The following is a 24,337-nucleotide window of genomic DNA, read 5'->3' as shown; positions in this document are numbered from 1 at the left end:
TCCACTTGCCTCTATTCCTCACCTGCAATAGAGCCTCAGACCCTGAGTTCCCTCTTTACCTAGTGTTTGTTCTTGCATTTATTCCCCCTGCATTTTGACTTTCTGGCTTTTGACTTCGCTTTTGGATATGTTTTTTGTACTGCACTGCCAGTGTGTGTGACTTCTGACCCTGTTTTATTGTGTTATTTGTCAGTTCAGTCTTGTCTTGTTCTCCATTCATTCATTTAACTTGGGGGCTGTTGTTCAGTTGTCTGCTGCCGCCTAGAGCAGTTGAGGCACATAGGCAGGGACAGCGGGGTGGGTGCCAGCGTCAGGGCTGCAGCTGTCTCATGTCGTCCAGTTCCCTACACTGACACTTATATTACGAAGTTGCTATCACACGTGAAAAAAATCTTTGATAGGTATTCCCTTACCTGTACGGTTGTGAATTTTGTCACATTTGAGGTTATGGGTGCATTGGGCACAATGGAGACAGGGGTATGTGCCTCTCTTGGTTTGGAGATGTGTTTGGCAGGGAGGGACCTATGTCAGCTCATAAGAGATAGTCTGAGATTTTTTGAAGAGAAACTCTTTGATCTTAGGATATGCTGTCTGGAATAACGGCCAGCTTTTGTCCGTGAATGGGTGGAAGGTGTGTACAGAATGGTATCCTATTGCTGTTGTCTCATGGAGAGGAGTTGTTGGGTATTTGTCTTTGTCAGCATAGAGTGTGAACTGCAATTCGGACCAAATGGAGTTAAGAAAGGTGTGGACAGTGTCTGGTGTGTCCCATACACAAAATATGAAATCAATATAGCGTTTCCATATTTATTTGTGGTTGGTGAAGAGAACATTGTTAAAGAAGTAGTGTTCTTCGAAATTGGCCCTAAAACAGTCAACATACACAGGGCTATGTTACTTTCCATAGAGGTCCCTTATAATTTGAGGTAAAACTGGTCCTGAAATAGTCTAGTGTCGGTGCCTGCGGACAGTAGACGATTAGAGACTGCTGCAAGGCCTTTAGGATGTTGAATAGAGGTATATAGACTTGTGGCATCAGGGTGTACATGGTCTATGTCTCTAATTAGGTGTAGGAAGGCTGAGGTGTCTAGAAGATAGCATGTTGTTTTCTTGATCAGGGGAGTAAAAGTGTCACTGTCATTATAAAAAAAAAAAAAAATTAAAAATTTCTAAAGTTTTGATCAGTCCAGGTCTGAGTGTTTAGACTCTGACTGATCATAAGAACGAGCCTGAGTATGAGCCTGAGAACGAGCCTGAGCATGAGTCCAAGCTCAGTGCGGTCCTTTCCCAACTCTGTGTCACATGATGAGTCAGGCTCATAATGTAAGTCTATAAGCCTGACTCTTTTCACTGAAACCGAGTGGGTAGCAGACCAACCTGCAGCATGCCCCCCTGCTCGTTCTCACTATCCGTCAGGGTCTAAACACTCCGACCAATCAAAACTGTTGATATGTCCCTCTGACATGCCAAAAACTGTTTTTTTTTATAACAACAGTGACACTTCCTCTAATAAGATGGAAATCAAAATGGAATCAGTGGAAGTCACTATGAGTCTGCCTAGTGGTTTGTTCAGTCTTTTATGTACCTTTGGCTGGGTGTAAAAACTGGGGGGCTATGTTGGTAAAAAAAATAAAAATCCTAGTCTTAGAGTCTATGGTTCCTCTTTGTGCAATTGTCCAATTCGGCCAATTATCACTCTGTGTAATAGAGACAACGATCAGTTGAAGACAATGATCATCGGCTGATTGGGTCCGGACCTAAAATCATCGGCCGCTGACATATGACGATTGAATATACTATAAGAGAAACAGATTGCTGAACTCAGGGAGACCAGCCAAACGACAACACTGCCGGCTGCTAGAGAAAGCGCTCAATGCAGTGAAGTCCTAGGTGCATTGCCCCCTGGGAAACATGAATATGCAAAAGAATAGCCAGTGGAGCCTCATTGAAGAGTCTCAAAACACAGGACTAGCCAGATATCCCTCTGGGAAGGACCCCGTTAAGGGGCAGCTCCTGGTTTTGGTGGTTTCCTAACAGGAGCTGCCCCTTGGCTGGGTCCTTCCCGGAGGGATATCTGGCTAGTCCCGTGTTTTGAGACTCTTCAATGAGGCTCCACAGGCCCTTCTTTTGCGGATTGAATACACTGGCATACATTACCTCTCCACGCTTTCGGGCTTTTCCTGCCCTCTGCTTTCCCTCCCGGCACTGCGGCCAGTGATTGGCAGAACCATCTGTCAGCTAAGACAGGCCGCGTTAAAGCAGTAGTGAAAGCAGTAATATCTCCCTACATAACTATACAGATATGTTGTGTGGCATTAAAAAAGTCTTTAGTCCAGGTACTGGAACAGGGTCCTGTACATTATTCATATGACATTGCAGCCCAATACTGGCCTCATCGGTCATGTGCGCCGTACATACTGGAAAAGCCCACTGAGGCCAGTGATTGGCTGCAGTGTGACATGCACAATGTATGTGACAGCATCGCAGTAATCCTGGTAAAAACGCAGGGGCGGTAGCGAATTTAGGGCAAGTATACATTTTCTTAATCTTTCACCCCAATTCCTGACTGTAGGCAGATTCTGAAAAAAATAAAAAATTACCAGAAGGCCCCTTTAAGGATTTTGGAAAGAATTTTAATGGCAAATCTATAAGATGTCATACAAGTCACCATAAACTAAATCATATGGCAACATGTTTTTTACGCTGCAGATATGAAATGAACACAGGTTACTTACCTTCAGCTTTGTATGCCGCCATATTTATTTTTATGGCTGTGCAATTATAAATAACAGTATGGTAAAGCCAAAGGCTATCATGGATGGGATTTACGTCACCACCTTCATCTCTTTCTCTTGAATATTGACTGCAGTGGGACCCCCGAGGAATTATCTGCTACCGTGATGGGGGGGGGGCTTGCTAGGTAGGTGGTCGGCGTCACATTCACATGATGCCAGGATTAGAGATGAGCGAACCGGGTTCGGGTTCGAGTCGATCCGAACCCGAACTTTCGCCATTTGATTAGCGGGGGCTGCTGAACTTGGATAAAGCTCTAAGTTTGTCTGGAAAACATGGATACAGCCAATGACTATATCCATGTTTTCCTAATAGCCTTAGGGCTTTATCCAACTTTCTGTGGATGTTACTGTGACACCGACCCCTACCTAACCACTGTACACACCAAGTCCCCCCCCCCCATCATAGCAGAATGTCAGAAGTATGCATTAATGGCATGGTTTTGATGTTATGGCTGAGTGTATTATATAGTATATTAGTTTTATATAGTATCTCATTGACCATAGAATCCATCACATTCCTGAGCGGTCAACTTTATTGATTCCTTTTCTATTGGCTTAGTGTGGAATTCACTGTATGTGACGTAATTCTTTCTGAAGTTAATATCTAGAGAGTGTCCGTCCTCCAGGAAAGTGAAATGCCGGTGAAAAGAGAGAACTCCTTCCGATGGGTGAGTGCTTCAATAAGTATATTTATGCCATATTCATTTAAAGGGGAGGGCTTTTTTCACAATGACCAGGGACGGAGTGGATGAAAGCAACAACGTCCACTTATCTTCCTGGTTCCAGCGCTCCCGCATCGTAATGCTCCGGTCTCTGGCCGCCTCCTGGTCTATGACACACCTTAAAAACGTCATGTTTCAAGCCCGCTCAGTCATTCAGCAGCTGTAGTGGGGGTTCTACTTGTGATGCTAAATGGCAGAGTGGGCTTGAAACGTCACATTTTTAAGCCATGTCATAGACCAGAAGGTGTCTAGAGACCGGAGCATTATAATGTGGGAGCGCTGGAACCAGGGAGATAAGTGGACGTTGTTGCTTTCATCCCCTCCTTCTCTGGCCATAGTGAAAAAAAGCCCTCCCGCACGGAGTACCCCTTTAACTCGATGTCTTACACTTGTTGCTCTGTGTTTTTCACACAAACATCACACCCCTTCCTGCAGCCACTCAATGGAAGTCAAGTGGAGTACAGTATATAGTGAAGATAATCACAAAGTAATTCTTATATCCTTATGTGTATACCATGTGACTGGGGTTACACGCTATCTTATGAAGACACTTATGAAGAACATGGACAGTAATAGGTATATAAGGCATTAAGGCAATATACTATATTATATGAGAGCGGTTATAGAGCCGTCACAATGATCGCTGCTATTTTAGTCCCTCCATAATCTCTAGTGATGTATCAGCATTGGTTGTTATTGGGTATACAGGTGTATTGTGCAATGGTGGGCGATGATCCCTGTATTTCAGCAATCATCAGGGCTGCTGTATCATACACACATGATGTGTCACCTGTCATACTATCATCTGTCTGTCTGCAGTGCATTGTCCTATACAGGTGTGCCCCATACCACACAAGTGCCTGGGGTGTGGATCAGGACGGCTCCAGTGATCGAAAATGATGAGTAGCCGAGGACTGTTGTTGTGATGGGATTATCTAATCCTTCCGTGTACCAATGACTGAGACACACAGGTATGATAAATGCCAGGAAGTAGGAGGGGTGCTGTGCCTATTATGCCCATACATAATAACATAGGAGCTCTCTAGGATTTGTTTACATGGATATTTTTCTTCGTGGTTGTCAACCATTGGTACGCGAGATTTTTTTGGCTGATCTACCATTTACTATGTAATGTATATGGGAATCCACTGATTCCCACCTACAGATGGGATCGATCAGACAGATGGAGTTCAATATGCCTGATCTCAAAGGAAATAAGCCGCCTCCAGTGATGTTGGCACCAGCTTTTCCACTCTCCGCACTGAAAACAAATGCACATTTGGCACAGTCGAGCATATATGTGTATAGAGGGTCAGGACCGCTATCTAAGGCCGTGATGGGGAACCCTCAGCCCTTCAGCTGTCCTGGCATGATGGGAATTGTAGTTTTGCAACAGTTAGAGGGCTGAAGGTCCCCCATCTGTGGTCTAACCTGTATGGCAAGGTTTTTGGACTTTATGCATTTCATATACCGGTGTAATGAAGCAAATAAGAGACGCCTTGAAAGTTAAACAAATATGGTTTCCTGGTTTACAAAATCCATTTTAGTACCTTATTATGTATTTCTGTATGAATAGAAGAGTACCCAGTCCGGGACCTTTATCTACTAGCCAGATTGAAGAACGTGTCCATAGAGCATCTCCTACGCTGGAGGACCCGGCATATCCATACATACAACCACTGGATATCACCCCCAATGCAAATCGTGGATCCAAACAGATGCAATACTGATTATAAAACATTGCAACCCCTTGAATTTAAGGGCTGTATTATATGGGGGAATTGTTGTCCAAAAAAGCTGATATAACCCTGTACACATGGGGTCATTTTGGCGTTTTTGTGGAAACATATGGTAATGGAGCCCTGTATTAGGCTTCTTAAAGGGAACCTGTCACCAATACAATGCTATCTTATCTACATACCCCATGTTATAGAGCAGGAAGAGCTGAGCAGATTAATGTATAACTTTATTGGAAAAGATTCTGTATAACATGTAATTTTTTGAATGAAATCCCTGATGATTTTGTATTAAGGAGTCCAGTGGGCAGAGTTATTCAATGGACTGGACTCTTTACCATGGAAACATCAGAGTTTTCAGTCTGTAAATTAAAAGTTATACAAATTTTTTTCCTATAGAGATATATATCAATCTGATTGGCTCCCTCTGATCTATAACATGATGCCGATAGCTTATGTAGCATTTTCATGGTGACAGGTTCCCTTTAATGAGCACTAAAGATCAGGGTCTTAATGATTCACCTGTGAGATCTTGTGCAGTTTTCTTGGTCCGTTACCATTTTGCATAAATTTTTGTCCGGACCCCCGACTCAGGACAGGACGGTCACAGATCCCCTTTAATAGACTCCATGGCTGCCATCATAAAGAGTCCTTCTGTTTTCTTCTCATGGTTACTGTACACGTTCTCCCTCCTCCACCCCTTGTTAGCTATTGTTAATGTCATCCGATGACACAGGAATGTTTATGTTTCTCTCTCGTTTTCATACACTCATTGATTTTACTAGAGTTTCCACAATGTATAATTATCCTTTTATCCCTGTAGATATGATGTGCGCCATTTCGGATTCTCTCAGTTGATCCTTAGCCGTAGACACGGTGCTCAGTAAAAGTATATTGGAAAGTTTTAAAACTTTTCATTATACCCGGATTAAACTTTATTTTACATTAAAATGGAGTGCCCCTTTAACCCTTTAATTAAGCAAAAACAAAAGCATAGAAATTAGGATATACAATAATGTGGGATTTTGTTCCCATGACATCCCATATTGTAAATATGATATATGAGTGGTGGTTATTTCTCATCCAGCTGTCTCTCTTGCCATCTACAGTATATTACTGCCCAATGTACATAGATCTCCTGTATTGTACACGATGGTGCCCACGCTATAGTTATAAATCTTGGTGTGATATAAATGATGATGTTCCCATGCACCACATGGTCTTATCTCATGGACCTTGAGTTTATAGACTGAATACAGTCCTGTACTAAGCAGGTGTGACCGTCACTAGGAAGGCACTCGAAATTTGGGAGGAGCCGCATTGCTTGCTGGGTCACCTGTCTGTGTGTGGGAGGATTTCTGCTATATAACTTGCTGTCTAATAACTCCAATGATAAATTTGCCAGAAAGCCTATCATTAGCTGGATGTATCGGGAACAGACTAGGTTTACTGGATGCACCGGTGAGTTCTCCATTCTTATTCATCCTCTGCCATCCATTCCCTATAAATACTCTGACACTGTCTTCTATAGCAGGGGTAAGGAACCTTGGTTCTCTAGCTGTTGCAGAACTACAACTCCCATCATGCCTGGACAGCCGAAGGCTGTCCAGGCATGATGGGAGTTGTAGTTCTGCAACAGCTGGAGAGGCAATATTCCTTACCCCTGTTCTATAGGAAGCTTCATCTCCAGAACATAAAAGGGAAGCCTGCTTTCATATGTCTGGTGCCTTCCATCTTCTAGTACTACTGTGCTTTACATTTCTATTTCTGGATCTACAACCCAGTTTGAGCTTTCCTTGGTGTTTCTACTATTGACCTCTTTTCCAACCCAACAAGGGTTCTTGAGTTTTTTTCACCCAGCTTGAGCACCATCACCACCATCATCTCAGTGAAGGTCTCCTTTCCGTTCGACTTCCATTTTGACCTTTCTATATGCTTATGACATTTGTCTTGCCTCAATGGATATATTTCGGGATGTTATGATCTATATATTCACAAATTTCCTAGTTTTTACATTTAGGACCCTATTATACAGGACAAAAAATCGTTAAATTGTTCGGATTTTATCGATAATCGTTCTGTGTAATTGCAGGCAACGATGGAAACATCGTTCGTATGTCGATCGTTGATCTAGATCTGAGCCTAAAATTATCGCTAATCGTTCGCTGTAATTCCACATTCCTTTGCTCCAATTCCGCATTTGTTCACTAATCGTTCAGTGTAATTGCACATTGTTCATTGTTTTGCTGGGATCAGAAGGAATAAACGATCATAGTAACGATCGCAATAACGATTATAGTAACTATTGTAAATAACGACCATCGTTCTGTGTAATATGGTGAACGATTTCAGGTTATTGATAAACTATCTCGTTTGCCATCGTTAGTCGTTAATCGTTAAAAATCGTTCCATGTAATAGGACCCTTACTCCATCATCTATCGTTGAACACAGGATTGTCTGAGACGCATATGTAAGCCCTATATCTATGTACAATATATCATTGGTATCTCTCATCCTTTAGGTTGTCCCTGGTCTCCTTCTAGCTTCTCCCCGCAGCTGCCGCTGGCACTGCTATAGCTGTTTCTAAAATGACAGACCGCTCAGCCAATCACTGGCGGAGACGGGACAGTGCCGTGGCCAGTGATTGGCTGAGCAGTCTGTCACTTCTGAGAGACGGCTCCAGCAGTGCCAGCGGCAGCTGCGGGGAGAAGCTAGAAGGACACTGAAGATTGTAGGGAGGTAAGTATAAAGTTTCTTATTTTACTTTACACATTTATGGTGCGTTCACACCTACCAGATCTGCAGCAGATTTCGTTTAAATAACTGAACACAGCATCAAATCTGCACCATCAAATCTGCTGCGGATCCTGTAGGTGTGAACGCACCCTTACACGTTTTTAAACATGTTAAAGGAAAACGATTAACTGATGATTGTTTCTTTGAGTGATCGTTGTCTTTATTACAGGGAGCGATAATCTGCTAAACTTTGCTTCTATTACAGCATATGTTATGATCACATACCAGATAGTGGACTCTCTAAACTACAATCTGTTTGACGCAGGCTAATAGTTGAAGGAAACCTCTAGTCTTCACCCTTAATTTCTACAATAAAGTGTGGACTTTGCTACAGGAGGATTGCTAGGTTGTGGTCCCTGTGCTAGTTATGGATAGGCAGCGTTGGCACCATCAGAGCAAAGAGTGGAGCCAAGTGTTGTCACCAGCAGAGCAGGTCGGCTACTGAGTGTGATATACAGGGCTATAGGAAGAAAAGTAGGCTGAGGTCAGAAATCAGATGAGTATACGTAACAACAAGCTAAGGGAATATACAGCAAAAGCACATAGAAACTAAGCCAGGATAGCCATACCTTAATCATCCTGCACCATTTGGCAGCCGGCAGCCAATGCTGTGGCCAGTGGTCGTGAGAACTCAGTGCTGAGGACCAGGAAGAGTAGAGCCCACGGCTAGGATACACAAAGTTGTGATTTAGCGTCCAGAGTGGGGGGAAGAAGAGCAAGCCTGCCCATCAACTAATGTAACTGATGACTGGGATGTCATTCACCAGCAAAGACCTCGCCCTGAAGCAGGGACCTGTGAGTAACAGTGTCCACTTACAATGCAGTCAATTATTTTCAAAACCTGTATATAAAAGGTTAACTCAATGTGCTGTTTGGAGAAGATGTGCTACCTAATAGTAATGTACCGTGTGCAAGTTTACTTTGCATATCTTGGCCACGTTCCCATCCTATCTGCTGACTGGGGATAATTGCTGTATACACATATAGTAATTATGCAAATAAGTGTGGGAATATGTTATTAATCACTTGTTCTTACCTGTACACACACACCCATGTATCTATATGGCAGGGAAAGACAGAATGGTATCAATATGCATCACCTCAAGGGGCAAGTAGACAGAAAGTAATAGTCTTGGGGAAACTGTTTACTGCTAATTCTCAGTAATTTCCAGCATTAACTTGTCTAATTAAAGCTACTTTCTTGCAAAAACAGCGCCACTCCTGTCCTCAGGTTGTGTGTGGTATTACAATTCAGCTCCATTCACTTCTGTTTCTATTGCTTGATTGGAATTGTTTATTTCATCTTTTGTACATTGTTATGGGGGGGCAGCCATGTTACCTGAGCTGTTTTAACAGCATTTATAGATATGCTTTACAGCAAGCCCCATGAACATAGACACAATAGATTAGAGCGGACCCTATTCATTTCTATGGGCTGTAGCAGGGAGAGGAGGCTAAGCTGTGACCATCACCTGTGAATAACCTGGTCTTGTCTTATCTAGCTACTGTAATTCTATATGTGATGATAAAGAGGAGAAGTGTCAGCTTAAAGGAGAAGTCCGATGTTAGACATTTTTTTGAAAAAAGTCGGGTAGGAGGTGGGGAGCGGGACCCTGCTCCGCCGCTGACTGGCTGAGCGGGGCTGAGACTTCACGACCCAGGTTCCTACTCAGATCAGAAAGCAGCCGGGTGACCGGGACCCCTGCACTGGAGCCTGGGAGGTAGGTGCATGTTGTTAAGTTCAGCCACCTCCTCCCCATCTCTTTTGAAAAAAAATTCAGACACCGGACTTCCCCTTTAATATTAGGCTTAGTAGGCAGACTGAAAACTGCACAATTGCATAATTATTTTATCATAGAAAATAAAGGTAAAAAAAAAAATCAAAATTTTTTTTAAAACTAAACAATAGGTAATTTTCTCCTTGCATGTTCCCTTTAAGGTCACAGACTTGTCAAGCCGCCATGAAACAGATCAATGTCGCACAAATAAGAAAATTATATTTCTGTTTACTGTAATTAAAGGTTCCATACATGTAAATACATGGAGGATGTAATCAGCAAAGGGTGTGACGTACAGTACACTATGTCCTGATACTGTCTACAAAACCCAACCACAGTGCTCCGGGCTACTATGTGCTACTTTTACAGCTGATGGGCCTGAATATGCAATAATCTGCAGAGCCAGATTTAAAGGAGAAGTGCAGTGAAATGAAAAAAAAAAAAAAAAATTAGAAAGGCAGGGGGTTACCTGTCGTAGTGCCCCATAGTACTGCTCCTGGGTGGCTGGCGGCCACCGGATGTCATGTTCAGCTGGAATCTGTGTAATTTACATACCCAGCTCTTCCAGCTGCAATGTCACGGCCTGTGATTACCCACTCAGCCATTCAGTGATTGCAGTGGTGTCCCGCCCCAGTCACTGATTGGCTGAGTGGGCAGTTTCTCAGCCGGGTACGTGACGTTACAGCTGTAAGAGCTGCAGAAGCTGGTGGCTGTAAGCTGGACCCGAGAGCAGGGCCGTATTTACCAGTAGGGACCCAGGGTCTGGTGCTTAGGGAAGCACCTTGCAGGGGGGCAGCACCAGGGAGCAGGGGAAGGAAACAACTTTTTTTTGTTTTTAGTTTTTTAGTCTCCCACCTCCCTTTTGGAGGGAGGGGGTGTATGGTTAACCCTAGTAGTCACATGCTGTTACCAGGATTAGTGGCCATATGCCTATTGATTACCGCATGAGGGTCTGGTTTTGGCTGCATGTGGTGACGTATAGGAAATGTGGGAAAGCAGCCTAAGGGTACTATTACACCAAGTGATTTTTTGACGACTAACGATAAACGATCTCAAATGACCCAAAATCGTTCGCCCAATTACACGCAACAATGATCGTTACTTATGATCGTTCTTGCGGTCGTTTTGTTGTCGCTATTGCCAATGTTTCAGCCATGACTTCTTATTACACCGAATGATGTGCGAACGATCAAACGATAAAAATAGGTTTGAATTCTATCAATGACCAACGATTTCTCGTTGGTTGTTCAATCATTGTCTGCTATTACACGAAACGATTATTGTTTAAATTCGAACAATTTTTCAAACAATAACCGATAAAAATAGGTCCAGGTCTTAAGGGCCTATTACACGGGTCGTTAAGAGGAGCAAACGAGCGCTCTGAGCGCTCGTTTGCTCTTCGTTCCCCGCTCGCTGTCGCTGCTATTCAACGCGGCTGCAGCGAGCGGGTGAGTGCGGGAGGGGCGGCGGGGAGCTGCCGGGGGGGCTGCCTGGGATATTGCTGATCGTCCGGGCAGCCCATAGGATATAGCAGCGTCTGCTGCCGACGCTCCTATTCAACGGAGCGACGGCAGCAGATCGCTGCTATATCAGTCGCTTGTTTTTCAACATGTTGAAAAACAAGCGACTGCAATGATCAGCCGACATGAACGATGTCGGCTGATCGTTGCACTCTATTCCACGGGACGATTATCGTCCGTAGCGGCCGATATCGGCCGAATACGGACGATAATCGTTCTGTGGAATAGGGCCTTTATACAGCGATCAACGATTTCTCGTTCGGTCGTTAATCGTTAACTGCATTTCAACCGAACGATTATCGTTTAGATTTGCACGATTTAACGATAATCTGAACGATAATCGTCCGGTGGAATAGGGCCCTAATGGTCCTTTTACACGGAACGATTGATCGTTCGTTTTTGCACGATAACGATCGAATTCGAACGATAATCGTACGTGTAAACGCAGCGAACGATCAAACGACGAGCAAAAAATCGTTCATTTTGATCTTTCAACATGTTTTCAAATCATCATTGATCGTTCGCAAAAAATTCGTTCAGTGTAAACAGTCTTTCAGCGATTTCACCTATGTGTGAGATGGGCTTAAACAATCGCAAAACGATCGCATAGTGAATTTTCCGTACGATGTATCGTTCCGTCTAAACGCTGATCGTTATAAAAAAAACATTGTTCATTCAAAATCGTTAATCGTGCAATCGTGCGAATTATCGCTCCGTGTAAAAGTACCATAAGTCTTTCTGAATTCTTTTCATTTCACAGGACTTCTCCTTTAATTAGAATAATTGAATACAAAGCCAAGAACGGATTTCAAAAAAGGAAAAATCTCAATATTTCCCGTATCCATGTTGCCAATTTATGATCCAATCTTGGTTTTGTATTCCTTAATTGCAATGGAAAACCTGAAAGTATCACACAGCCTAAAGGGTTTGTCCACTAGCAGCATGTGGATAGATATATGTATGATCAGCTGGAGTCTCCACCAATGAGGAGAGTGACTGAGTGCCCCTTGTAAATGGAGCTGTACTCTGTGCCCACCGCTCAGTACTCATTAATGAACGCCATCTTCTATAAGTTCAGTATGATTATGGTGGTTTGATATTTTTGGATGTAAATTTTCATTTTCCCCTTTCCTCTGTGTCTTGTTCCCGTCAGAGATGCTGCGATTGGTTATCGCCCTCTCGTTTGCTGCGAGTTCCATCTCGGCAATAAAAATCGGGGCCTTTAACATTCAGTCATTTGGAGACTCTAAAATGAATAACCCTGAGGTGTCTACGATTATAATGAAGGTAAGGCGCCCTTCAGCTATGGTTAGACATATCTACAGCGACAATCTCTATTGTATATGAATACATTTAGAGGGAATATTTTTTATTGTAACCCCTTTAAAGAGGCAGGTCCATGAATCAATAATGAACTGATATCACAACAGAAGAGATGCCGACTAATTGCAGTTAAACGTTATTGGCCTCCATACACATTGGTAAAGAGGCATCAGAACCTGCTGTTTTTAGCGGGAGCAGACAAATATATATATATATATATATATATATATATATATATATATATATCCATCATGGAAGGAGTCAAAGAGGCGTAGCCAAGCTCCTGAACTGAGCGCTGTAACACCTCCTCACCTTCCCTCCCATCCCCAAACCTACTTGTTACTCAGCTGTCAATCATGCAGGTATGCGAGGGGGAGCGAGGAGGCATTTTAGCTTTGTGCACTTCAGAAACTGGGGAAAACCTCTTTGACTCTTTGCATCACAGAAGAAAGGCATTTTCTATATTATGAAAGCACGGATATATATATATATATATATATATATATATATATATATATATATATATAAAAGGTACTGTGTGTCTCCTTACAACTATCTAACAGTGTCGCCAGTTTTGAATGTGAATTACAGCTGACAGATTCCCTTTAAAGGGATACTCCAGCGAAAACCTTTTTCTTTCAAATCAACCGCTTTCAGAAAAATATATAGATTTATAATTTACTTCTATTAAAAAATCTCCAGTCTTCCAGTACTTATCATCTGCTGTATGTCATGCAGGAAGTGGCGTATTCTCTCCAGTCTGACACAATGATCTCTGCTGCCACCTCTGTCCATGACAGGAACTGTTCAGAGCAGTCACAAACCCCAATAGCAAACCTCCCCTGCTCTGGACAGTTCCTGAGATGGACAGAGGTGGCAGCAGAGAGCACTGTGTCAGACAGAATAGAATACACCACTTCCAGGACATACAGCAACTAAAAGTATGGGAACACTTGAGATTTTAAAAAAGAACCTTCTGAAACCAGTTGATTTGAAAGAAAAAGATTTTCGCCAGATTTTTACCATTGTAAGTCAGTGTGGTGGTGAGTAAGATAGCATTCAATCAAAAGTCAAAAGGGAGCCAACAAAGGTAACACTAGCCTTCCAACATCAACAAAATTATTCCCAGAAATAACTGGCAAAAAGTTCCAACGTGTTTCTCCCCTAACATAAAGGTTTCCTCAGGGGCCAGAAAAACTGGGATTCACTCTATCCACGTGTGGTTGGTCGGTTGCATGTTTGTCGATGATTTCTAGTAACCTTTTTTTATGTTTTTAGATATTGGAGCGGTATGATGTCATTCTGATACAGGAAGTCCGGGACACGGATCTAAGTGCTGTTGAAACCATGATGACAGAACTGAACAGGTAATACACTTCTTATTGTCCATAAAATGGGCTACAAAAATGGTGGAGGGTGTCAAGCGTAAATGGAGAAAGCGGGGAGAAATGGCGTTGAGCTGAGCATGTGTCTGAGACCCCCACCGATAAAACTTTTACAGGTCTTTATGACAGGTTTTCATTAAATAACAGTAACACTTTAAAAGCAGAAAACAGCCCCATTACTTATAGCCCTTCTTCTCAGTTTCCCTATGACAACACTTCCTGTTCAGTGCTATAACAAATCAGGCCTGTTATCACCCGTCACATGAACTACTATTCAGATTACTTAGTACTAAGATTATTATGGTCTTATTATGGGGTACTCCGGCAAAAATCTTTTTCTTTCTTATCAACTGGTGTCAGAAAGTTATATAGACTTGTAATTTAGGTCTATTTAAAAATCTACAATACTTATCAGCTGTTGTATGTCTTGCAGGAAGTGGTGTATACTCCCCAGCCTGACACAGTGCTCTCTGCTGCCACCTCCGTCCAGAGCAGGAGAGGTTTTCTATGGGGATTTGCTGCTGTTCTGGACAGTTCCTGACATGGACAGAGGTGGCAGCAGAGAGCACTGTGTCAGACTGGAGAGAATACACCACGTCCTGCAGGACATACAGCAGCTGATAAGTACTGGAAGACTGGAGATTTTTCTAAAACCAGTTGATTTAAAAGAAAAAAAAAAAAACCATCAGACTTGCCCTTTAAGTACTAACCTTTTATGTATTTGCAGCCAGTGGTCAGAACCTATCTACTCCTATGTGGTCAGCGACACTCTCGGAAGAGACAGCTATAAGGAGCGTTACCTGTTTGTTTACAGGTGAGATACATACAATAGGTTTCATGTCATGTCTATGATACATACATATAAAAGTTTGAACAGTTTACGACTCTAACCATTGTTTGTATAGAAGCGACTGTAACATGTTGAGTGTTCTTGTTTGACATATTACATCTTTGTACTCACTTCTGGTGTTGTTATAGTTCTTTCATCCATCTCCCAGTGTTTGAGTTGGCGTACAGCCCAGAGCACATCATGTGCACACTATCTAAGCTCTGTGTACAGTCTGCTGGGAGAGTATGTACTGAGGATCTCCTATCTGTAGGATACAGTAGTGATGTGTGCCCATGGAGGTGCCATACAGCTCACCTGGGGATAAGAGATATACCGCGATCTATGGAGAAATCTGATAGACGGTGTCTAATTCCTTTGTGGGGTCACTATAGGCATGAAGCATTACATTACTAATCCCCGACCTGTAACTATATAAGCTGTTGGACAACAATGACTCTCAACATATCCTGACAGGGCATGCTGGGAGTCATAGTTTTGCAATAGGTAGTGAGCTGCGCACTGCATTAGGCTGGGTTCACATTGAGGAATTTTCAAGGAATTGAAGCAAAAAGTTCTCTGCTTAAAATTCCTCGCCTATTCAGCTCTGGCAGAATAGGAGCAGAATTCAAGTGAAATTCAAGCGGAAAGCAAGCGGAATTCAAGCAGCATTTCAAGCAGAATTCAAGTCCCATTCACTTTTATAGGCTTCCTCTAGCGGAATCCGCCCTATGGCCTCGTTCTCCGCGGCAAAGTGCGTGCGGGTTTCCGCCCGTAAAGAATGGACATTGGGAATGTACATTGGCTTTAATGGGCTTTCCGCTTATTTGTTCACACAGCGGAATTTCCGCGCTGAAAATTCCGCGGTGCATCTGCTTTCCGCCTGAAGAATTGACTTGTCAATTCTTTGGCCCCGTTCACATGTAGCAAGAACGCCAGAATTCCGCAACGGAGCCCCGCCGTGTTCAGTGTGCTGCTTTGAGTGAAGGAGAGGGCGCGCGCGCATCCGCTTCCTCCCCTCTCCGCTCAAAGAAATGACATGTCATTTCTATGAGCAAAGAGCGGCGGCAGCGGAGGAGCAAGCGCCCTCTCATTCACTTAAGCAGCACACTGAACACGGCGGGGCTCCGCCACGGAATTCCGGCGTTCTTGCTAAGTGTGAACGGGGCCAAAGAATTGACATGTCAATTCTTTAGGCGGAAAGCAGATGCACCGCGGAATTTTCAGCACGGATATTCCGCTGTGTGAACAAATAAGCGGAAAGCCGGTTAAAGCCAATGTACATTCACAATGTTCATTCTTTACGGGCGGAAACCCGCACGCACTTTGCCGCGGATTCCGTCTGAAAATCCACAAGAATTCCTCAGTGTGAACCCAGCTCTATATAGTAAAGGTTGAAATCAATGGGCTGTGTATGTAATGCACATGTAATGCACAGACATATTGGAACCTTGGCTCTCCACCTGTTGCAAAACTACAACTCCCATCATGCTTTAAAGCTTTGACTGTCCAGGAATGATGAGAATTGTAGTTTTGAAACAGCTAAGCGGCCACCAGTTTGACACCTGTGACATACAAGGTGCCTTGACAGCGAAAGGGTTAATGGATTAAGCAGTGATATGTTATATAAATCAGATGTAATGTATGCAAGATCACAATCCATGGAAGTTATACAGGCAAAATAACAGATGAAGTAATAGGACAGGTATTAGGTCTTAAAAGGAGTAGTTCAGCAAAACATTTTTTTTCTTTCAAATCAACTGGTGTCAGAAAGTGCCAGAGATTTTACTTCTAATAATTTATTACTAATTCTAGTAATTTATTTCTATTAGTTTTCCAGTACTTATCAGCTGCTGTATGTCCTGGGGGAAGTGGTGCATTCCTTCCAGTCTGGAGAGCAGGAGAGGTTTTCTATGGGGATTTGCTGCCGCTCTGGACAGTTCCTGACATGGACAGAGGTGGCAGCAGAGAGCACTGTGTCAGACTGGAAAGAATACACCACTTCCTGCAGGACATAAAGCAGCTGATAAGTACTGGAAGACTTGAGATTTTTTTATAGAAGTAAATTACAAACATAACATATATATATATATATATATATATATATATATATATATATATATACATACCTGTCTGGCACCAGTTAATTTGAAAGAAAACATTTTTTGCTGAACTACCCTTTTAAAGGAGCTCTATATTTCCTATATCACAAAACAATGTTATATTTTTAATATGACATTTTATGGACACCTTAGGGCCAGTTCACACCATTCACAACTTTCTATCACGCAATCCTGCCAAATTTGCTCAGTGTGAACTGGCTCCTTACAGTGAGGAGATATGGCTGTCTATGTCAGAAACAAGAGGGTCCCCCTTCCTCCCATGTTGAGAGTGATGTACAAACACAACCACCTCTCTATAATGATAACCACTTACATGTGTTTCTCCCAACCATTACAGGAACGACAAGGTGAATGTGCACGACAACTACCATTACCACGATCACAACATGTACAGCGGAGAGGACACCTTCAGCAGGGAACCATTTGTGGTCATGTTCAACGCTCCTGGGACAGGTCAGAACTATATGGCCAATATACATACAGTACCTGACAGTAGCTGCTCAGCTCTTCATCTCTGAGGTGACAGTCTGCTCAACCAATCACAGGCCGCATTGCTGTCCCGTCTCAGTCATTCATTGGCTAAGAAGGCTGTCACTCTCGAGATAAGTTTGTCTCAAAATTAGCGGTTGTGACCAGCGGAGGACAACGGAGAAGAACGCTGGGAAGCAGTAAACATAGGCTCTTTGTTATTTTCCATATGTCTGCAGCGCAATATAAACAATTTTAAAGCATCAGATATCCCCTTTAAGCATTACACTGTCTGTTCAAATCAGTGGGTTGTCTGTGTAATGTGGGACTGGACAGGTCCTACAGAGTGGGAGAAACTCTTTGTATGTTCACTTCGTGAGAGAGATGAGAATCCTGAACAGATGACATTCCCACTCAGAATTCACTAATAGGCTATGTTCAGACTATGTAAGTTCCGCAAAAATTCGGAATTGATTGATTTCTGCTGTACTAACGTAGTGCTGCAGGCTGAGGGAATCCCGGCCGGAGTGTATACTATGAGATCCTTAGCGGCGCCATAGAAAACTGACATGTCAGTTTTCTGTGGCCGCTATTCATTGAATGGCGACCGCAGAAAACCCTGTCAGTTCACACAATGGAGCGAGCGGCTCCGGCCGCATGCTCCATTGTGAGCTGTAGGGAGTTCTGATCCGGGCGCGCACTGAGGCGCTCACATCAGAACTCAGCAGTGCTAAAGATCATCCAGCCGGTACTGCAGTACTGGTCAGGATGATCTTTTCTGAGACCGGCCTTTCCGTGACCCAGCTCATACTATGTGTGACCATAGCCATAGGGTGTAAGGGAGTGGATTTTTTTTTATTGGACAATTGCTTTGAGAAATAGGTCTCCATACTGAATACTGGTGATGAGGAGGTACATTATTCGGTGGACTAACGCTGATGATTATGCTCCACAGTCATTCAGGACTTTGTGCTTGTCCCATTGCACTCTGCACCAAAAGATGCCGTTCGGGAGATAGACGCCTTATATGATGTTTACTTGGACGTCGTTGAGAAATTCCAAAGTGATGTAAGTATTGTGGCGTAGATGAGCGGCGTGGCGGATGTATTGTAAAGCCTTATGGAGCTGCAGGACAGAGATGCCACATTTACCACTGTTCAATTGTAGATACTGTTCCCCTTAAAATAAGACCTAGCAGAGGTTTTGCTGAATTTCTAAATATAAGGCCTTCCCCAAAAGCAAAGTTTTTGTTTGGAAGCATGCCCGCAGAACAGGACACCAGGGCATGCAGCTGTGATTCTTTTTAGCCCACCACTGTTGTCCTCTACCTTTACCGTCCGTTGCAGAGCAGCTGCATGCAGGACATGAAGGCCTTCACCTGCCGCCAACCCCGATGTTCACTTGCAAATGTGCAGGCAAGGCATCGAAAGTCCCATTGCCTGCCGCCATCCCCATTGTCCCCTACCGCCAGATGTAGAGCTACACACAGTCTGCCGTTATTCCGTTCCTGACACCTTACTGTACTCTGTCACTGCTGTGCTGTATAAGTGTGCGGTGGTGAGCTCCCCCTGGTGGCCGGAATCCGCCATACCGTGCTGTGCATGTGAATTCTTCTTCATGGAAAAGACCTAGCGCATCTTTGGGAGCAAAAATTAATATAAGACGCTGTTTTATTTTGGGGGAAACACAATAACTGTGGACCATTTTACCAAGGCTGAAGCATGCACTTTACAAGCACCAATCGAGTAGACTAGGGCTCATTTAAAGGGGTTATATTCCCTTTCATTGTCAGCAATTTGATAACATTTTGTCTGTATTACGTCCGTAATCCGTGTTTTTCACAGATTCACAAAAAATTGGAAGGTGATAAATAAATTTTGAGGCTGTTATAGATATTTCTTTCATAAAAATTACAGACGTTTCCATAGACTTATATAGGTGAATCCATGCTGCAATATTGGTCCGTACAGACAGACATTGCAGATCTATAAAGCTACAGATGAATTGGGCGAATGGCCCAATAGAAATAAATGTGCCCAAATATCTGCAATTAGGGATAAATTTAAGTTACGTGTGAATAAGGCCTTAGGGTCCATGGGCAAGAGGGGCACTGTTTCTGCTAAAAAAAAAAAAACTAAAAAAAAAACACTTATTTCTGATGTCATGTATTCATATTTTATTATATTACATACTTTTATATTTATATTATGTATCTGATAGAATATTATCTTCTTGGGAGATTTCAATGCTGACTGCAACTACGTCACCGAATCTGACTGGGACAGCATCCGTATGTACAACAATGAGGATTTCACGTGGCTTATTCCACATGATGTAGACACCACTGCGGGAAAAACAGACTGTGCCTATGACAGGTAACTACAGGACGCAAAGCCACAGAGTATGATTCTTATATGGAATAGAAATGGGCAACACAGAACAGAGACTTGGAATTAACCCGCCCCGGGCTGGGATTTTATGTCATAGCCCGGTATACTTTGTACAAGGCAGAGAATCCTGTTGGCAGAAGAAGCTCACTCCTTCTTCATCTGGCAAGTCTCAATGCATAATATAACACCTCCTAAATTGTAGGCTGCCATAACTGTCAACAGTCTCCATCTTGAAGAGACTATCCAATTAGATGGACTGCAAAAGTGATGAGGTTTATGCAAATGCCACATATGAAAGGGCAGCTTTGACTTGCTCCCTATCACACTCTGCAGTTTTTTCTTAAAGAGTCACTGTCGTGAAATTTTTTTTTGCAGAAATCAATAGTCCAGGTGATTTTAAGAAACTTTGTAATTGGGTTTATTAGCCAAAAAATGCTTTTTTATCATGAAAAAGCAGTTTGAAGCTCTCCCCCCTGTCTTCATTGTTCTCCTATGGGGAGAGCTAAAGAAAAGACCAAAACAGGACAACAAAGAGTTAATCTACAAATACCTCACCCGTTATCTCCTGGGACAGTCACCACTGACCTCTCTGACCTCTGATTACAGCTGTCACCCAGCTCTGTGCCTTTAATCCTTTGTTATCTGCTTTCTGCTGCCGGCTAACTCCCTCCTTCCTCCTCCCCCCTCCCTAGAGCAGACAGGGTACGACTCATGCAACAAGTCACAATTTTCAGATTTTTTGGAGTGGATGAAAAAGGAGGGAGGGGGGGGGGAACCTGGGAAAAGGCTTTTTACATGCAGATAATGGCAGATTTGGCTAATAAACCCAATTACAAAGTTTCTTAAAATCGCCTGGGCTATTGATTTCTGCAAAAAAAAAAAAAAAAAAATACGACAGTGACTCTTTAAAGGACCACAGCAGTTTTTGAGCCAAGACTATAGGCCCTATTACATGAAATGACGATCAGCCTTACTTGGCCAATTACCAGCCATTCAGGCCGACAATCGTTTTGTGTAATAGGACATGTTAAAAGGCTCTGATCAGCCGACATGCATAGTGATTACCAACAAATCCCACATAACCCAGCCAAGTATGCAAAAGTATGGAAAGCCTCTTTAAAGCTATGTTTACACAATGTATATTTTCGTAAAAATACGGCCGTTGTTGCCGTTTGCAACAAAGACCGTGCTTAATAAAAAAAAAAGCATTACCTTGACTTCTATGGAATCCCGTATACACATAATATACGCTCCGGTCGGGATCTCTAGCGGCGCCGTAGAAAACTGACATGTCAGTTTTCTGCGGCTGCTATTCATTGAATAGCAGCCGCAGAAAACCCTGTCAGTGCACTATGGCTCCGACCGCACGCTCCATAGTGTGCAGTGGGGAATTCTGATGCAGGTGCGCATGGATGCACCTGCATTAGAACTCTGCGGCGCTAGAGATCATCCGGTATAATCTTTAATAAGACCGGCCAGGTCACAGAACGGTTTCATACAGCGTGTGAACATAGCCTGAGTGGATTCAAAAAGTGGATCCGTGCTGGATCCACGTCTGTTTTTGGCTCAAAACTGCAGCTAAGTTTTGCTAATTAAAGGGATTATCCAGGATATAAAACATAGCTGCTGTCTTCCAGAAACAGCGCCACTCTTGTCAGCTCTATTCAATACAGTGCAACTAAACTGTAATACCACATCCAACCTGATAAAAAAAAGAGTGGCGCTGTGTTTGAAAGAAAGCAGCTATGTTTTTCAATTCTGGATAAAACCTTTAAAATGTTGGCATGTATGGGATGTCAGAGGTGCGTAAAGTAGTTGTCACCCATGTTTTAGTAAGAATTACATTTAGGTAGAATTACTATTGAAGGTCCCTTTGAGAAGTAATCTTTCCCCTATTATGGAGGTATGACTGGAGGCAATATTAAAAGGAACCTGTCCTTACATTTTCAGACATTAAGCTAAGTCTTTATACAGTTGGGGTTTAGTGTCCTAAAACTGTCTACATCACGTCTGCCCGTTCCCATAGTGTACCCGGTGGCATTGGGCAACTGTGCATTGTGCTTGTGCTGCTGCAGAACTCAGCTAAAGGCCCTTTTACATGTTACAATCTTTGGCCATCTGCAAATAAGAGCAGATCAACGAGATCGGAGCTCATTAGCAATGCCTTTACACAGCAAAAATAATGGCTGGGCTGCATAAACAATCCCTGTATCGTTTGTGTGGCCATTGAAATACATTACTATTGGCTGCGCATCCCCTGTTTACATGGCAGTAAACGATAATTATTAGGCCGGTTCCTTTTATCGATTGGTGGGATCTCAGTACCTGGACCCTCACCAATCAAAACTTTTGACATATTACTATGGTATACTAGAAGTTTTTTCAAAAAACCAAAGCTGCGCTTCGTTTGCTTTGGGCATGAAGGCCTGTTTTTTTTTTTTTTCCTGTCTGGCAGTTTTGATAAATGACACTAAACAAATATCTATATACCTCAGAACAGGTTTTGTCCAAATTGTATGTATCTATTTTCCTTCTCAGAATTGTCATCAGTGGTGCAGACCTGCATAACGCCATAGTGCCCGACTCCGCCAACGTCTTCAACTTCCACAAACATTACAAACTGACACTGGAGCAGGTAATAAAAGCCTGTAGATTAGTGGCTGCAATATGCTATATCAGGGGCAGGGAACCTTGTCCATCCAGCTGTTGCAAAACTACAACTCCCATCATCCCTGGACAGCCAAAGCTCTAGCTTTGGCTGTCCAGGCATGATGGGAGTTGTAGTTTTGCAACAGCTGGAGAGCCAAAGTTCCCTACCCCTGTGCTATATAGTTCTTATTTGTCTTTTTTCCCTTGTACAGGCTTTAGCAGTCAGTGACCACTACCCGGTGGAGCTGGAGCTGATGATGGCTTAAGCCAAGCCTCAATGACTACCGGAAGATGATGACGCCTGGAGTCTCTAACTTACATTAGGATTCAGTGGAAAAGCAGGGATTTTCTGTGCCATCTTTATTTGGTAGATGGACATAGAAAAACCTTGTTAGGCTGCTTTTCAGAGTTGCTGTATAGGTCAGGAATGCATACGGCCAATGGGATCCATCAACCCAACAGAAACCAAAAGTGTCCTTTTCGGCCCTGTCAATCCATCAAAAAGGTTTGCCAACCTACCCACAACGTGTTCCTTGCAGTCCCTCTAACTTTAATGGACCAAACCCAGTCTAATTATGACTGTAATGGTCCCTGTTTCTGTGCGGGGCTCACACAGTAGACCAAGCTTATGAGGCTTGCAAAAGGTATGTGTTCGAGAAATGGCCCGAACCTAGCCCCTATGAGACCATGATCAGCTCATTAAAGTCTATGGACCTGTTGGAAACATGGTGCAGTATAGGTCGGACTAACCTTTTTGATGGGTTTTCTATGTATAACGGCGCTGTGCAGGAATCATGATGTGAATGGGGCTATACGGGAAACTGAGAAAGCATAAATCATGGCCTGAGAAAGGGAACGTATTACATACCGCACCTATGTATAATACTGCAAGTACTGACTGTATACAGGTGTAGCCACTTGCTCAGCACAGATTAGTATTTGCCCGTACACAGTAGCTTGAGGCAACGTATTTCACTCTTTTATAACTGTATTGAGCATTTTACATAGCCAGTGTGACCCGACATTTAGATCCGTCCTGCACTGATGACCCTACACAATGGAGAAGACTCTCCTGTACAAGAGATCTGAAGGAATGAGGAAGACAACACCAGAATGCTTTATATTACACAATAGTTCTGTATATCTGATGGAGGGAGAATGACGGTCAGCTCTGGGAATTCTAAAAGTAAGGAGTTCTCAGTTGTGGACAATCACTGTTTAATACAGGGATGGGGAACCTTCAGCCCTCCAGCTGTTGCAAAACTACAATTGTAGGGCTGGAGGGCCGAAGAGTCACCTTCCCTGGTTTAATAGAACCTCAGATGATACATTGGGGGACCCCCAGTGATCAGCTGTAGTCTGTAGGGAAACCCTTCAACAAGTGTTCAATTACACTTCAGCCCCATCACAGGGGAAACACAGATAGCACACTGTCCCAATTGTAATAAATGGGCTGTCATGTGATGCATGGACGTGTTGTGTCCTCCCGAGTGAGAACTTGGGTCTCAGATAAAAGCGGAGAGAGGGGGGGGGGGGGGATTCTGCAAATTATCACTGTTCAAATATTTCTGGGCCCAATTTAATATAATCACTTGATTTGATCAGATTTCCAACATCATAGACAAAGGCCTGAAATTTTAGGCTATGTTCACACTACGTAAGTACTGTAGTAATCACGGCCGTTGTTGCTAATTTGCAGCAATGGCTGTGATTACTACGGTACTTACGTAGTGCTGCACCTGAGGGAACCCGAGCCGGTGTGTATACACACAGGGGGAGATTAATCAAACATGGTGTAAAGTGAAACTGGCTCAGTTGCCCCTAG

General features: G+C 43.1%; 2 protein-coding genes across 2 annotated transcripts in view; one reads left to right on the top strand and one right to left on the bottom strand.

Annotated features, from left to right (window-relative positions):
* INTS15 (integrator complex subunit 15) overlaps positions 1-8,878 on the bottom strand; it is a 19,535-nt gene extending 10,657 nt beyond the window's left edge. Inside the window, exon 1 of the mRNA XM_069984133.1 lies at positions 8,620-8,878. The gene's annotated coding sequence lies outside the window, so the exon portion shown is untranslated. The remainder of the gene's footprint in view (positions 1-8,619) is intronic.
* Positions 6,602-24,337, top strand: LOC138801375 (deoxyribonuclease-1-like). Its single transcript, XM_069984134.1, has 9 exons — positions 6,602-6,714; positions 12,502-12,635; positions 13,950-14,038; positions 14,784-14,870; positions 17,343-17,458; positions 18,429-18,541; positions 19,694-19,848; positions 22,402-22,498; positions 22,725-24,337. The coding sequence occupies exons 1-9, from the start codon at positions 6,678-6,680 to the stop codon at positions 22,776-22,778; spliced, it is 882 nt and encodes a 293-aa protein (XP_069840235.1). The 5' UTR covers positions 6,602-6,677; the 3' UTR covers positions 22,779-24,337.

The sequence above is a fragment of the Dendropsophus ebraccatus genome, chromosome 9, assembly GCF_027789765.1.
Source record: "Dendropsophus ebraccatus isolate aDenEbr1 chromosome 9, aDenEbr1.pat, whole genome shotgun sequence".
NCBI lineage: Eukaryota > Metazoa > Chordata > Amphibia > Anura > Hylidae > Dendropsophus > Dendropsophus ebraccatus.
The sequence above is the reverse complement of the archived record's forward strand: the minus strand, read 5'-3'. Positions and strand labels throughout refer to the sequence as shown.